We start from the raw sequence: 17,091 nt of genomic DNA, 5'->3' as shown, positions 1-17,091 counted from the left end.
GGATTACAGTCACAGAACAGGAACCATTTACAATGTGAACAGTGCCCTCCAGTGACAAGAATTGTTCTGTGCCCCAACATCAAATCTAAGGTACTGACCACCACAGACAATGGTTTGTTTTTAAAAATATGCACAACACAATCTAAAAATTCAGTGATTAGCGCACAAATCCTACTTGCAAGACATATTTGCATAAATATTCATGGCATACCGTACGTGTGGGTGCAACGTTTCTCTATTTTTGGCAAAGGTTCAGGAGGTTTCACAAGGAAGCAGCTATTGTGAGGGCTGGAAAGATACTGCAAAAGCCAGGACCTGCATGCAGTGCAGAAGCCCCTCAGGCAATCCCAGGACCACCCCCCTGTAAGGCACATTTTCAAGCCTCTCTTCTAATGACGAGGACTAGATACCTCCCCTACGTAAAAATAAATAGATGAGGCCAAAAAACAGGGCCAGCGTTTCTGTGAAATTATGTCTTGTGATGCTGAGGGGGTCTCTGGTTTTAACCTATGAAGCCTTACACCACTCAGGATTGCAATACCTGGTGGAGTGCTTCTCCCGACCTGAACCTACGTGGACACTACAATCAACATCAGAGGGTCTTCCTCTGAATGCCTCCTCCGTTGGAGACTCAGAATGTGACAACAAAGGGAGAAGGCCTTTTCAGCGGTGGCCCCGATTACGGAATGCTCTCCCCACTGAGGGGTCTGGCACCAACACTGGCAGTAACACCGCCTGTCACTGTTTGAAATTTTGTATTTTAGAGATTTTATATTATGTATTATCTCGCATTTTTGTGACAGAGAGCTTCAGCTACTGGACAGTATAGAAATGAAATAAATAATAATAACAATGAGTAAGTCATAGGAAGATGAAATGAAAGGTGGTATTTTTCTAGGGCATTAATATTATCTGCTGCAGAATGTTTTTGTTTTTTAAAATATGATTATTATGATCTGCGGGAGATTGCAGGACTGATAAAAGCTGGGTTTCCACCCCCTAAAACGGCCCTACAAAAGTGCTTACAAAAAGCAAGTGAGGGCAAAGGTCAGCCAGGAAAAGAGCTGGGAAAATGATCCCTAGAGTGAAAAAGGAGAGATCTTCCTAGCTCCTTTGTTCCATTCATTTTTTCACTTTGGTGACTGAGGGGTGGATGCAGGATGCGTCTCGGGCATCGTTCGTCCAACATGTCACATCTCCCAAACAAGGAGAAAAGGTGGCAAAGGGGAGTGAATCCTCCATGGATAAGGAGAGAGGCTTTAGCGGGCCAAGTGACCCCATTTTCTTGCCGCTGTCCTGAGGCGGCAGAGGCACAGAGTTTACAAGCCAGACAGTCGCCAACTGCACCCATATCAAGGCTCAAGCCCCACCGACAGGCTCCGGTACTTTGACACCTAGCGGCTAAAATGTGCCAGCGAGAGGGCACGGCTTTAAAAAGGCCGTCCGGCCTAGAGCAACGAATTCCAGTCTGGGATTGCGACCCTCACGGGGACATCTCTGAGGAGTGTTGAGAGTAAAAACAAGACAGGTGTTGGCACTGGCTCTCGGGGGCATTTGGAGAAGGGTCTGTCAGGAGACACATTGGGAAAAAGGAACAGGTTTTGTTTTCAATCTAGCAAGGCCACAGCGCCTCATTCCAAGGCCCAGTCAGCCAGCCACTGCTCACACGCTGCCTGCTGCTCCTCCGTCTCGGGGCTCTTGGCCTCATGGGGTATCTCAGGACCGGAGCTTTCCGGCATGTCCTCGTGGCTTTCTTCCTCTGCAGCCCGGATGCTCTTATCTTTCAGTTCTTGGATCAGCTGGTCCAGCTGGTGCGTGGCGTGCTGAGGGGCCCAATTGCTGTCCAAGGCGGGGACGAAAGGGTCCGGGGCGCTGACCTCGATCAGCTCCTTACCGGTCGGGATGCGCAAGTAGTAGGCGTGAAGCATCATCCGATAAGGCCCGCTGTCCTTCTTGAAGCTGTAGGTAAAGTCTCCCACGACCGGGTGACCGATGGCACTGCAATGGACTCGCAGCTGGTGGGTTCTCCCTGGGGAGGAACAGGAGGCACAACAAGACCTTTTTACTCTCTCAGCCTTTTAACGGTCTATAAATTCAATTTTAACTTTGCTGTTTTAAATTTGTATTTCTGCACTGCTGCTGATTTTATCCTGATTGTGCTTTTATATTGTATTGTATATCGTGTTTTTATACTATTAGTTTTATACTTTGAATGGTTTTAATTTTTGTGAACCGCCCAGGGAGCTTCAGCTATTGGGCGGTATAAAAATGCAATAAATAAATAAATAAATAAAAATAAGATCTTGTTCCAGAGAGAGACTGGGGCCTTAGCTAGACCTAAGGTTTATCCCGGGGTCGTCCCTGCCTGCTCCCAGGATCCCCTGTGTGTCATTTCTCTCTATTCCTCTCTATTCGGCCCTGGTTAGGCCTCATCTAGATATTGCGTCCAGTTCTGGGCTCCACAATTCAAGAAGGACGCAGACAAGCTGGAGCGTGTTCAGAGGAGGGCAACCAGGATGATCAGAGGTCTAGAAACAAAGCCCTATGAAGAGAGACTGAAAGAACTGGGCATGTTTAGCCTGGAGAAGAGAAGATTGAGGGGAGACATGATAGCACTCTTCAAATACTTAAAAGGTTGTTACACAGAGGAGGGCCAGGATCTCTTCTCGATCCTCCCAGAGTGCCGGACACGGAATAACGGGCTCAAGTTAAAGGAAGCCAGATTCCGGCTGGACATCAGGAAAAACTTCCTGACTGTTAGAGCAGTGCGACGGTGGAATCAGCTACCTAGGGAGGTTGTGGGCTCTCCCACACTTGAGGCATTCAACAGGCAGCTGGACAACCATCTTTCAGGGATGCTTTAGGGTGGATTCCTGCATTGAGCAGGGGGTTGGACTCGATGGCCTTGTAGGCCCCTTCCAACTCTGCTATTCTATGATTCTATGATTCTATGATTTACATGAAGAGGGATGACCCCGGGATGATCTTGGGATAAACCTTAGGTCTAGCAAGATCTACGCTACTCCTTTATAACGCTTTATAAACAGTTTAGGCAACTGTTTGGGCCCAGGACACATTCCATATGCCGTTTTCAAAGTGTTTTCAAAGTGTTATATCCTGCTTGGTGTATTTCTGGCCTGGAGCTGCCAGTGCAAGACACTTAAATCATTTTCAGTGATGGTGCAGCACCGACAAGCACTTTACGCATGTTCGTTAGGAACACAGAAAGTTGCTGTGACAAAATGGTATTTTATATGTTATTGTTTATATGTGTATGTTTAAGTGTTTGGTTCAGGTTTGGATTTGCTGTGGTCAATTCTTTCATTTTCAGGAAATGGTAAGTAAGTGGGACAGGAGGAGTTAGAATGGTGAGGAATGTGAATGGTGTCGTCTGATTGGTTCGTTGATTGGAATGGAGAGAGAGACACAGTTAAGGAGGTTTTGGGGCAGCTAGAGAGGGTCAGTCAGGGTTAGGGAGTTAGTGAGGGTAGGAGTGAGTAGGGTTTAGTAGAGGCTTGTTTCAGGAAAGGGGGATTATAGGATTTGGAGGGAGGTTGAGGGAGGTAGATATATGTGGCTAAAGTAGAATAATCTTAAAGTGTCTTTTAAAATCTTTTCCTATATGATAAACTTCATTCTTATTTTGTTTTATCAACCACGTCTGCTCAGTCATATGCATTACTTCGACAGTACACACGCACACTCACACACAAAGGTTTAGGATTCCCTCATTCTTTTAGAAGATAAAGAATAGGGTGGTGGCAGCGAAGGAGAGGATTAATAACAGACGTCACAGAGGCTGGTGACGCCACAGTTGCCTTCATAGGATCATAGAATAGTAGAGGTGGAACGGGCCTACAAGGCCATCGAGTCCAACCCCCTGCTCAGTGCAGGAATCCACCCTAAAGCATCCCCGACAGATGGCTGTCCAGCTGCCCCTTGAAGGCCTCTAGTGTGGGAGAGCCCACAACCTCCCTAGGCAATTGGTTCCATTGTCGTACTGCTCTAATAATAATAATTTGTTACCCGCCTCTCCCTCTGGATCGAGGCGGGGTACAACACAAATGAAAACACCATAAAATACATACAACTAATTCAAACGTTTAAAACCAGTGCATCATTAAAAGCAGCACACCATTAAAAAGGCATCTTAAAATTCAAATGGGTAGGTCTGCTGGAAGAGATCAGTCTTTATGGCTTTCTTAAATTCTGGAAGACTGTTAAGTTGACGAATCTCTCCCGACAAGCCATTCCACAAACTGGGAGAGGCAGAAGAAAAGGACCTCTGGGTTTTTCCTGATGTCCAGACGGACATCCTGTAACTTGAGCCCATTATTCCATGTCCTGCACTCTGAGATGATCGAGAAGAGATCAGTTCAGTTTAGTTAGTACAGCTTTGTCTACTGGACTGATTGGCAGCAGTTCTCCAAGAGTTTGGACCAGGGTTTTTTTCCCAGCCCCACCTGGAGATGAAAAGGCCTGGACCTGGCACTTTCTGTATGCAAAGCAGATTTCATTTCATTTCTTATATTTCTATACCATCCCCATAGCCAGCTTTTGGGCAGGTCACAAAAATTAAAAACGGCTAAAATACATCATATAAAGTATAAAACCATTCACATAAAGATATGAAACATTTTTTAAAAAACCATCAGACGGAGACTGATCCAAAGACAATGAAGATCTACTTTTTCTCTGTCACAAGCTACATCTTCCACACTTGTATTTTTTTTAAAAAAAGACGTACACTTGAGAGTTGTCGATTTTTAAGTGTCTTTTATAAAATCATCAAACAACAACCCTGTTGTGCAGACAGGTCAAGAAGTGAACTAATGGCTGACAGCCAGGGAAATGGACAGATATTTTGCACTCTAGGAAAGGTGTCGGCCGTTCCGGTCCTAATTTAATGACAGAGGAGAAATAGAGCTTTACCTGTAAGTGGTTGCAGGAGCACTTTAGTCACCGGGTTGCCGCTATAGAGCCCATGTTCAAGTACCATTAGCTCCGATTGGCAAGGTTTGGGGTTTTCACAACCTGTGTTTTTTTAAAAAATGGGAATTATTATTATTCATAATAATATGTAATATTTATCTAGCATTTTCCCTAAGCGCACAAATCATTTCTCATATAACCCACCAAGGCTAAGTACTTACTTTATTCATATTTATTTATTTATTTGTTACATTTATATACCGCCCCATAGCCGAAGCTCTCTGGGCGGTTTACAAAAGTTAAAAACAGTAAACATTTAAAAAGTATACAAAATTTTTAAAAACCATCAGAAACATAAAAACAACAGTATCTATTTAAAACAAGTTCTGGGGTCCATTAGAAAACAAACTTAGCGTTGTTAAATGCTGTTAAATGCCTGGGAGAAAAGTCTTGACCTGGCGCCTGAAAGATAACAGCGTTGGCGCCAGGCAAGCCTCATCAGGGAGATCATTCCATAATTGGGGAGCCACCACCGAAAAGGCCCTATCCCTTGTTGCCACCCTCCAAGCTTCCCTCGCAGTAGGCACTCGGAGTAGGACCTTAGATGTTGAGCGCAGTGTATGGGTAGGTTCATGTCGGGAGAGGCGTTCCATCAGGTATTGGGGTCCCAAGCCATGTAGGGCTTTATAGGTTAAAACCAGCACCTTGAATTGGGCTCGGAAACATATAAGCAGCTAATGCAAGCGGGCTGCATAGGGAATAAGTCTCATTGAACTCTGTGGGTCCTGCACCCACACAAATATGAGGTATGTATAACAGGAAGTATCCCTTACAACAGTCCAGTAAGGTAGGCAAATGTTACAGAATACAGATGTGGGTTGCAGCTGAGATATGGCGGTTTATTTAATGCAACCGAGGCCAAGTTAGAACAAACCGCTTAACCGGGGGGGGGGGGGGCATGCCAGAAAGTCTCCAGTTTGTGCTCACCCTCACCCGGCAGCATCATACCATGCTGGCTGGGAATGATGGGAATTGCAATCCAACACATCTGGAGGGCACTAAGTTGGGGAAGGACTCAGCTAGTACCCAGACCATGTCAAAACAAGGTGCCGTTTCCCTGGGTCTTGTCCAGGGTCCTGAAGGACCTATTTCTGACTGCTCTTGCTATACTGACGATGCCTGTTAGACCCTTGCTCTGCCTGGCTGCTCGGGGCCACTACTCAGCCTCTTTTCTCTGTTCTCCTGTGGGCTCATCCTGGTTAGGATGAGACTGTGACAACACGGAGCACGAGTGGTGTTGCACAGGTTTAACGATCTTAGATGGCGCTAAGTGCAAAACAGATTTCGGGCTGCATCAAGGACTACTGAGGATGGAGAAGGAGGGTTCTCCCTTTGCAAATATAAAAGCCAGCATTAATTTGGATGTGGAACATGAGAAGCTGCTTCTATGGAGTCAACTCACTGTCTACACTCACAAGCAGAGATTCTCCAAGGCAGTTTTTCCCAGCCCTGTCTGGGGATAGCAGGATCTGAACTGTGGATGTTCTGCGTGCACAACGTAGCCCACTGGAACACACAGTCCCTCCTAAGGCAGGAGGAGAAGCAAAGTGGTCCTTCTGTTAACAAAGCCAATGTGGTTACCCAGCGGCTTGCTTCTTCACTTCCAGTCTTTGCCTTATGTGTTCTGATTTGCAAAGACAGAATAGCCACGGTTTCTCTGTCGCAGGAGCCCTTGTGCAACCTGAAATCTTTTTATAAGGGGCCAACGCAGCTACCTGCAATTTCGATCTAATGAATGACATTGGATGAATCTATTAAAAGCAGAGGCCGTTTTCAGAACGTGTGCAGTACACATAATTTCTTCCACTCAAGGCGGATTTGCAGCGCCGGGATCCCTGGTTTAGCAGCGAACTGAAGTTTTGGACAATTTATTTATTTATTTAAAATATTTATATCTCACCCTATATCACTAAGATCTCAGGGCGACGTACAGATAAAAACATACAGTATAAAACAATAAATATACACAGTTAAAAACAAGTTAAACCATGATCCAAGTTAAAACAATATATAATTTAAAAGCAATAAAAGCAGTTAAAACAGTTAAAACAATGTGCCAGTGAGTTTAACCATCAAAGGCTTTGTTAAAAAGCCATGTTTTTACTTGGCGTCGAAATGAAATCAATGTTGGCGCCAATCGGGCCTCCAAGGGGAGGGCATTCCACAGTCGGGATGCCACCACAGAGAAAGCCCTGTCCCTTCTCCCATCATAACGTATATGTTGCATTGCATGATACAATGCATGAAGGGCTACAGAAGCAAAGAGACCCAGAAGGTCACGGCAGCCTACCCTCTGTCCCTTCAATGCACATCATGTGGGTGAGGCCCTCCGTCGTATTCTTCCCAATTGCGTAGTGGATTGTGATCTTCGCCTCCTGAACGTGGCCCCTCACCTGCCAAGCAGAGGATACATTTTGTAGCAGTGCCCTGCAGTGCAATATGAAACACCAGCCTCAGTTTTCCCAACTGTAAAATGGGCACAATCAGCATTCTGTGCATATGTCTACAGAATTACTGTACAGATAGACAATCTGGTAGGGATTTCTGCATCTTTGGACTCTCTTCACCTGGTCCCCTTTCCCTACAGCAAGTTTCTCTAGACTCAAGGTTTCGGGGGAATTGAAGCAGGACAGGAAGGCAAATCACCTTCTTTCAAAGATTCGAGCGCTCAGCAAATAAGCTTTTTATTTCAGGCTGCGGATCAGTGTAGCTGCCCTGTGACCAGCCCGTGTTAATCTCTTCCCATCCACAGAAGCTGGGAAATACATAATCCGCTTTGTGCTTTGGCCTGGGAGGATTTCATCTGCAGCAGATCAGGTCTGCTTCCTGGAATGATTCCGCATCCACAGAACCTCTTCCCTGCCCTTGGTCTGCCACTATCAAGGAAGGCTGTTTAAATAAGAGACGCGAGCAATTTTATACAGGACTGTCCTAATTTTGTGTGTTCAGAATTCCACTCAGGCTTTTGGATGAGGGGCACAGTCTATCTAATGGGAAGGGAGAGGGAGGGTTGGGCCGCAGGGATCACGTGTCTGCCTGCGCTCTGCGGTGTGGCTCTTCCATCTTGCGGCCATCTTGTGCAAGAACACCAGACGTTGAATGTGACCAGGAAACAGATTTGGCAAGCTGATATAGCACAGACACTGAGGGGTGCATCAGAATAGCCTTTGCCAGCCTGGCACTCTCCAGAGATGCTGGACTACAACTTCCATCATACCCAGTTGTGGCTGGGGATAATAGGAGTTCTAATTCAGCACTCTATAATTCGGCTCAGAGAAGGCTGCATCAAAAAGTCAAAGGTGCAAGGCAGGGGAGAGTCCAAGGTGAACACTAAGCGAGAAAATGGTCTCAGGATGCTGAATATGATTTTATTGATGAAAAGCCCAACGTGTTTCAGCCTTTCTTATTAGGCCTTCAAAGGGCTGTAACAATGCATATATGAAACATGAATGAGACATCACGTAAGTAAAATGTTTTTCACAATTAGAAAAACACAGAGGTTCTCTCCTTGCACGGACCAATTGCAAAAATGGCATCATTTCCTGCCAATTTGTCCTTTGTTTCTACTTAATACTTTTTTTTTCCCCCCTTTTAAAGAAGTGAGGCATAAGTCACAAGGGGTTTACCAGGCTCCCACTCTACAAATGGCTGGGTTATCTCACATGGCAGTGGGACACGCGAAAGGAATCAAGATACAATCTGAACGCCAGGCGACATCTGCTTCCTTCCGCTATGCTGGCTATGGGGTCCATTTTGAAAGGCATCTGTTCCTTCGGCTGGAACCAGTAGCAAAAGAAGAAGGCACTTCTTTGTGGATTGAAAAAAAGCTTGCCATGGAAACCTTTTCAGTCTCCCAGGCCCTCTCTAAAAAAAATGGGGCAATGGGGTGGGGGAAGGCATATATGTCACGTTGAACTTCTTGGAAGCACAGAATGAAGAATGGGAGAGAGACTTGTGCTGTTTTAAATTTGTTTTTTAAAACTGTATTTCTGCACTGCTGCTTTTATCCTGGTTGTGTTTTTATATTGTAATTTATATCATGTTTCTATACTGTTTTTATATTTTGAATGGTTTTAATTTGTGTGAACCGCCCAGAGAGCTTCGGCTAGTGGGCGGCATAAAAATGAAAATAAATAAATAAATCAACTGCTCTTACACTTACCATTAAAAATGTCCTACAACTCCCAGCAGGCCCCAGCCAGTATAGCTGCCTGGGGCATCCTGGGAGTTGTAGGACATGTTTTTCTGTCTAAGCCAGCCTTTCTCAACCTGGGGCACTCCAGATGTGTTGGACTGCATCTCCCAGAATGCCCCAGCCAGAGCTGGCTGGGGCATTCTGGGAGTTGTAGTCCAACACATCTGGAGCGCCCCAGGTTGAGAAAGGCTGGTCTAAGCACACGTAGGATTGCACCCTTAGCCTATGAGACCTGTGGCAACTGCTCAAGTATTTAAAGCTGTCCTTCACAGGACATATATCCACTGAACATATCCAGTTCACTCAGCTTTTCTTGACTTATAGGACTTGTTTTCCATTCTACATCGTTCTTAAACTGTGAAATCCAGAACGCATCGCAGTCTTTAAACCGATGAACGGCTAGAAACAAACCTAAAAGATCTTGCAGCGTCTTACCAGTGCTAAGTAGGCCTTGGTTACCAGCCGCTCCTTGAAACATTTGTACGCACTACCAGCAGCTGCTTTGTTGAGCGCCACGCAAAGAGCCCCACTGGTGGAGAAATCCAGCTGGTGGCAAAACCTAGAAGATGAAAAGATGTCGGCTGTGAGGGCTTTCACAAGTACCCCCTCTCAATACTGGAGGCCAGAATAGTTCAGTTAGGACTTAGCTAGACCTAAGGTTTATCCCAGGATCGTCCCGGAGTCATCCCTGTTCATGTAAATGACACACAGGATATCCCGGGAGCAGGCAGGGACGACCCCGGGATAAACCTTAGGTCTAGCTAAGGCCTTAAACTGTGTGTGTGGGGGTGTAGTTTAACCCATGACTTGCTGCCCAGAGTTCATCACCTGTTTAGTATGTTTATATATTAAAATATTTCTATACCACTGTAGATTTGAGGCTTACAGAGGCCAAGTGAAAAAGTCTGGCCCTTAAAAGCCTACGGCTTTTCTATTGGGAGGGGATATCCCTGAGAGAAGCAGTTTCATTTCTCCAGTTAAGATTCATTTCTTCAAGGCTGAAATAGTGCTTTCTGTTTTGGAGGAAGAGGGTATAAAAAGATAAGAGAAAGCCTGCATGAGAAAGAGCCAGGAAAGACCAGAGCATAAGAGCAGAAAGAAACAGCCTGAAAAAGTAAATACAGATAGGGTAAAAGAACTTGCTTTTTTCAAATTTTATTTCCCTACAATGCCTTTCGTATCAATCAGCTCTACCGACTAAATATCTTTAATTGTAATTTGCTCCTTTAATATATTAGTAAACCTAAAGTGTCTGGTGTGCCAATCACCCCACATCTATAGCTTAAACCCTATGCTACTGAGAAGGAGAAGGTGAAAAGAAGGAAGGTAGGACTCCTAGGGAGGTAAGAGATCTTTAAAGAGTTTGTTCAAGGGGTCAAGGGCACAGAAGGAGCCTTGACAAGCACCATTCACGAAAATATTTCATAAACACAACCAACAATACAGTAAAAATTAAAACACGTAGCCAAAGCAGAAGGGGGAAAAGCCAGCAGCTGTAACAAAATCAACAGCAACAAAACAATATAAAGCAAGCTACGTAGCAGTCGGATGTTGGTTCTGTTCTCCCAACCTGCTGTTCTTCAGATGTCTTGGACTACAACTCCCATCACTCTCAGCTAGCATAGCCATCGGTTGGGGAAAGTTGTAAGCACATTATAAATCCCGTTTTGTAAATGCGTGTGCAGGTGTGTGCATGTGCCTTTCACAGCTGAGCTAGATAAGTGTTCTAAGAATTCCCCGTACACAGGGAGAGACCCTCTCCCCAAACCCACTCACCGGAAGCCATAGTAGGTATCTGGGTCAGCAAGCTCAGGAAATCGGTATTTCAGCTGGCTCTGCAGGGTAAGTTTCTCATACCACATCTTGCTGTCGATGCGGACGTCCCAGTGCTTGTTGACCACAATGAAGTCCGTGCTTTGGTACAGAATGGACAGGTTATCGATACTCACAGGCTCCATAGCAACGGACCCTTGGAGAAGGGGACGCGCGATTCCTTGTTTCTAAAATGAAAGGGCTTTCTGGCTAATGCCAGAAGTGTTTTGAGAGGCTGGTTAGGATTCTTCAGTGAGAACTGCAAGGCAACTCTGCACAGGCTCATTGGTACTCAATTATTTCATACATTCTAGGACTCCAGGCTGAAAACAGGTTCCAGAACGAAAGCCTAGTTCAGATTCAGTCAGATTCAGACAAACAAGTTTCAGGTGCATTTAAGTGAAAGCCACTCTAGCACAATTTATTTATTTATTTATTTTATTTATTACATTTTTATACCGCCCTATAGCCGAAGCTCTCTGGGCGGTTCACAAAAATTAAAACCATGAAGAACATAATAAAACAACCAACAATCTAAAAACACAAATACAAAATACAGTATAAAAAGCACAACCAGGGTAAAAGCATGCAGTAGAAGTTGATATAAGATTAAAATGACTGAGAAGCAACCCTGAGCTTGTTTCGGGGTGGGGGTAGGGTGGCCATATGAAAAGGAGGACAGGGCTCCTGTATCTTTAACAGTTGTACTGAAAAGGGAATTTCAGCAGGTGTCAACAGTTAAAGCTGCAGGTGCCCTACCCTCTTTTAAATCTGGTCACTGTAGTATAGCTCCTGCACTTTAACTAGGGTGACCATATGAAAAGGAGGACAGGGCTGCTGTATCTTTAACAGTTGCATTGAAAAGGGAATTTCAGCAGATGTCATTTGTATATATGGAGAACCTGTGAAATTCCCTCTTCATCACAACAGTTAAAGCTGCAGGTGCCCTGCCCTCTTTTAAATCTGGTCACAGTATAGCTGCAGTATAGCTCCTGCAGCTTTAACTGTTGTGATGAAGAGGAAATTTCACCAGGTGTGACATGCATACAAATGACACCTGCTGAAATTCACTTTTCTATGCAACTGTTAAAGATACAAGAACCCTGTCCTCCTTTTCATATGGTCACCCTAACTTTAACTGTTGTGATGAAGAGGGAATTTCTCCAGGTTCCAAATGACACCTGCTGAAATTCCCTTTTCTATGCAACTGTTAAAGATACAGGAGCCCTGTCCTCCTTTTCCTATGGTCACCCTAGTGGGGGGGGGGGGGGAGTCCTACAATTTGCAGCATCCCTCCAGACATGCTGGGAATTGTGGGGCTTTCTTCCCGACTAAATATACATAGGATTGTACCCTAAAATGCTAAGGGTACAACTGTATGCATGTTTAGAAAGAAACAAGTGCTACAACTCCCAGAATTCCCCAGCTGGCTTGGGAATGCTGGGAGTTGAAGCACTTGTTTCTGAGTAAACATGCACACGATTGCGCCCTAAGCTATAAATCATTAAGTCCCTTGTTTAAATCTCAGCTCTGCCCTAAATTCAGTAGGTGGCCTTAAGCAAGTCAGTCTTGCTCAGCCTCATTGTTCCGTCCCTCCACAATTGTTATATGGGTATAATTTTAGCAGTTGACCTAACAAGATTGTTGTATAGATAATGTAGATGAAGCCATTTTGAACACTTAGAAGTGCTATATATAAATACCAAGTGTCACAAATAATTGTCAGTTATCTTTATCACCCATACGCTGTGCATATTTACTCAGAAGTAAATCCCACTCTGTTCAAAGGGGTTTACTTCCCAGATAAATGTGGTAAGAACACAAGAGTTGTGTTGGGTCAGACAAAAAGCCTCTCTCTAACACAGCATTCTGCTCTCGCAGTGGCCCAACCAACTGCTTGTGGGAAACCCAGAAGGCGGACATGATCCTCATACCCATGTTCCCCAGCAACTGTCTCTAACACTGGAGGTAGCATATAGCCTGATAGCCTTTATCCTCCATCAATGTGTCTACGTTAGTGGCATTCACTCACCACTCTGGAATCTATTTTAGATATATAAATATTGTAAATAAATACCCTATTTCTTCGATTCTAAGACACACTTTTTTCCCATATAAACATCTCTAAAAATGGGGTGCGTCTTAGAATCTCGGGTGTTTCTTAGGGTTTTTATTTCTGTTGGTGCTACTGAAATTTGTGTGCATCTTACAATCGATGGCATCTTACAATTGAAGAAATACGGTAAATCAAATAAATCTTGGGGTAGCGAATTCCAGAGTTTAATTATATGCTGGGTGGAGAAGGACGTCCTTTTGCCTGACCTGAATCTCTCACTGTTCCTCTTCCCCAGATGACCCTGGATTCTCCCACATAATTAATCAGCTGAGTTGAAGCTGAGCAGCATTACTGCCCGTGCTGAGCTCTGGCAAATTTTTTAAGAAAGAACTTGAGAACGTAAGACGTGCCATGCTGGAACGGACCGAGGTTCCCTCTAGGCCAGCACTCTGTCCCCACAGTGGCCAACCAGCTGTTATTATTATTTTTATTTATTAAAGCAGGACATGGTGCAACAGCACCCTCCCACCCATGTTCCCCAGCAACTGGTGTATATAGGTTTACTGCTGTGGATACTGGAGATAGCACATAGCCATCAGGATTTATAGCCATTGACAGCCTTCTTCCCCCAGGGATTTATCCAACCCCCTTTGAAAGACATCAAAATTGGTGGTCATGAAAATATCTTTCCTGCCCTTTTTGTCAGTTTGCATCCAAAGAGAGCAGACAGTTGACTTGTCAGTGTGGACACACAGAGAAGGGCTGGGATCTCTTCTCGGTCATCCCAGAGTGCAGGCCTCAGAATAATGGGCTTAAGTGACAGGAAGCCAGATTCCGACTAGACATCAGGAAAAAACCTCCTGACTGTTAGAGCAGTACTACAACGGAACCCATGACCTAGGCCATCGAGTCCAACCCCCTGCTCAGTGCAGGACTCCACTTTAAAGCATCCCTGACAGATGGCTGTCCAACTTCCTCTTGAAGGCCTCTAGTATGGGAGAGCCCAGTACCTCCCTAGGTAACTAGTTCCATTGCCGTACTGCTCTAACAGGCAGGAAGTTTTTCCTGATGTTCAGCTGGAATCAGGCTTCCTGTAACTTGAGCCCGTTATTCCTTGTCCAGCACTCTGGGAGGATCGAGAAGAGATCCTGGCCCTCCTCTGTGCAACCACCTTTCAAATATTTATTTATTAAATTTATATACCACCCCATAGCCGAAGCTCTCTGGGCGGTTTACAATTCTTTGAAGAGTGCTCTCATGTCTCCCCTCAATCTTCTCTTCTCCAGGCTAAACATGCCCAGTCCTATCAGTCTCTCCTCATAGCGCTTTGTTTCCTCCTATTCTGGGCTTGGTTGCAACTTACAGACGAGCAGAGAGAGAACACCTGTCACCTAGGCCCCAGAACTTGCCTCCCACGTTTTCTTTTTTCTTAGTCAAGTGCCTTATCCTAGGACCCCCACCCCCTTTGCAAAGGAGATCCCTGCTCAGAAGGAGGTCGGTGGTCAATTACATTAAGAATAGGGTGACCATATGAAAAGGACAGGGCTCCTGTGTCTTTGTATTGAAAAGGGAATTTCAGCAGGTGCCATTTGTATATATGGGGAATGTGGGGAAATTTCCTTTTTATCGCAGCAGTTAAAGCTGCAGGTGCCCTGCCCTCTTTTGAATCTGGTCACTCACGTATAGCTCCTGCAGCTTTAACTGTTGTGATGAAGAGGGAATTTCACCAGGTTCCCCATATATACAAATGTGACACCTGCTGAAATTCCCTTTTCTATGCAACTGTTAAAGATACAGGAGCCCCGTCCTCCTTTTCATATGGTCACCCTAATTAAGAACCTCTCGGTTTGACCTCTCCTCCGGGGTGCCCAGCGAGGAAAGACATCACGCACCCTGCCAGCAACAAACGAGTTGACATGCGGGGGCTGGGTGGGGAGGGAGTGTCCCTTACTCCTTTGCATAAGTAATGGCGCACAAACGCATGCAACCAACTCCACGCCCTCTTTTTTTGCATCGGGTCCGCCCGGAGGCTTGCAAAATCGAAATACCCAGCGCCCTTGCCAGGCATTGTATGCATGCACATGCTCCAGCCCTGGCCTTCCTCCCCCTCCCTTGCATCCCTTGCAAGGAATGCACCGAGCGTGGACCGACCTGCAGCCTTGCGCCGTGCAAAGGCGCGCGGCGGCGCTACATTGCAGCCAGCCTCCCCGGGCCCGGGCCGAGCAACAGCCGAGCGCGTGCCGCCGGGCCAACGGACAGCCAATCAGCGCTTCCCTCGGGCGCCGGGCATGGAACGTTCACCCGGAACTGGAACGCTGCGCGCGCCGCCTCCCCGCCTGAGCGCGCGCGCTGCGGGTTTGCAAAAGGCTGGCTGGGACGTGTGCAAGCATTGCTGCAATTGCAAAGGGCGTGCAATTGCAAAGCGTGCGCGCGTGTGTCCGGCTTTTAAGGTTTTGTTGCATGCATCCAATAGCAAAGCACCTCCGGCGCTGAGCGCTCCTGTTTCCCCCCCCTCGCAAAGGAGAGCGGAGGTTGCTTATATGGAAGAAGAGCCTCACGAGCTGTATGGCATTGAAGATGAATTTGAGGAGCAGTTTGCAGACGAGCTGGAGGCGTTGGCTGAGCTGGAAGGTGGGGGACGATGCTTCCTTTGAGCGACCGAGGCAGGGCCTGGGAGGGGGAGATGTAGGAGCGGGCGTGTTGCATGTTTTGAAGGCTCACGCCCCTCCTGCTCCATTTACCCAGCCTGCGTAAATGGAAAGCGGAGGGGTTCTTTGGAGGTTTTATATTCGAAATCGCTGTTATAATAAAACGTGCTGTTTATTTAGCACCAGCCCTGGTGGTTGTGTGCTACCTCCAGTATTCGAGGCAGTAAGACTGTGTGCACCAGTTGCTGGGGAACATGGGTGGGAGGGTGCTGTTGCACCATGTCCTGCCTTGTTGGTCCCTGGCCATTGTGTGAACAGAGCGCTGGACTAGATGGACCCTTGGTCTGATCCGGCATCAGGGCACTTCTGATGTTCTTAAAATGAGTTATGAAACCATGGATCTGGTGGGAGATTCAGGACAAATACAAGGAAGGACTTCTTCACACAGCGCATAGTTAAATTATGGAACTCGCTACCAAAAGATGTAGTGATGGCCACCAATTTGGATGGCTTTAAATGGATAAATTCCTGGAGAAGAAGGCTATCCATGGCTACTAGCCCTGATGGTTGTGTGCTATCTCCAGTATTTGAGGCAGTAAGCCCGTGTACACCAGTTGCTGGGGAACATGGGTGGGAGGGTGCTGTTGCACCCTGTCCTGCTTGTTCATCCCTGACCATGGCTGGTGGGCCACTGTGGGGACAGAGTGCTGGACTAGATGGACCCTTGGTCTGATCCATCCTCAGGGCACTTCTGATGTTCTAAACTTACATGTGTCTTGGCCAAAGGTGCAAGGCGTGTGAGCATCCAAGATTGCTCCCAGGATGCTGTAGAAAGGGTTTTGTACAATAAACCTTTCTCCAGCCTCCTCAGACTTCTCTTCCATTTTTTGTGTGTCTATTCAGAAGTAAACCCCATTGAGGTCAGTGGGACTTACTTCCTTGTAAGCGTGCAAAGGATTGCAGCCTTAAGTCTGTTACAGTATTTTGAACATCTTATAACAGACTTGTATGATACCTAGAATTATCTGCATAATGCAGAAAGGGAGGAGGACTGAGTCTAAGGTTGGCACAGCCTCCCCCAGCCTGAATGGCCCTCCTAGCGGCGGATGATGGGAGTTGCAGTGCAACACATCTGGAGGGCACCAGGTTGGGGAAGACTGAAATAGCCCCATCAGCTGGCATGCTATTTTACAAAGCACAAGAGGTCGTTTCTGCCCCAAGGAGCTTACAAAATGAAATTCGACATAGCAAGCAACAGAGTCTGACCTATCCCAGTGAATTCATCCCAAAGGCAAGATTTTAACTGGCGAGGGTATGCATGTTCACCCACATGTGGGAATAAGGCCCACTCAACACCATGGGGCATTACATAATTCGTTCATTGAATT

General features: G+C 46.0%; 3 protein-coding genes across 4 annotated transcripts in view; 1 reads left to right on the top strand and 2 right to left on the bottom strand.

The window, feature by feature from the left end:
* The window catches only part of LOC134410259 (uncharacterized), a 365,840-nt gene that overhangs the window by 245,294 nt on the left and 103,455 nt on the right, over window positions 1–17,091 (bottom strand). The gene's annotated exons all lie outside the window — the stretch shown is intronic.
* Window positions 297–11,205, bottom strand: RPUSD1 (RNA pseudouridine synthase domain containing 1). Of its 2 annotated transcripts, XM_063143030.1 has the most exons (6): window positions 10,964–11,205; window positions 9,623–9,746; window positions 7,283–7,385; window positions 4,933–5,034; window positions 1,878–2,029; window positions 297–735 (listed from the first exon to the last, which is right to left on the bottom strand). In XM_063143030.1, exons 1-6 carry the CDS (start codon window positions 11,143–11,145, stop codon window positions 664–666), a joined length of 735 nt encoding a protein of 244 aa, XP_062999100.1. In that variant the 5' UTR covers window positions 11,146–11,205; the 3' UTR covers window positions 297–663. The 2 variants fall into 2 exon arrangements, with proteins under 2 accessions (XP_062999100.1, XP_062999099.1); XM_063143029.1 differs by lacking the exon at window positions 297–735 and having other exon boundaries at window positions 865–2,029.
* Window positions 15,471–17,091, top strand: part of CHTF18 (chromosome transmission fidelity factor 18) — a 48,318-nt gene continuing 46,697 nt past the window's right edge. The window contains exon 1 of the mRNA XM_063143556.1: window positions 15,471–15,686. Within this exon, the coding sequence (XP_062999626.1) occupies window positions 15,596–15,686 (91 nt within the window). The 5' untranslated portion in view covers window positions 15,471–15,595. The remainder of the gene's footprint in view (window positions 15,687–17,091) is intronic.

The sequence above is a fragment of the Elgaria multicarinata genome, chromosome 17, assembly GCF_023053635.1.
Source record: "Elgaria multicarinata webbii isolate HBS135686 ecotype San Diego chromosome 17, rElgMul1.1.pri, whole genome shotgun sequence".
Classification (NCBI taxonomy): Eukaryota; Metazoa; Chordata; class Lepidosauria; order Squamata; family Anguidae; genus Elgaria; species Elgaria multicarinata.
Note: the sequence above shows the minus strand (reverse complement) of the source record. Positions and strands in the feature narration are given on the sequence as shown.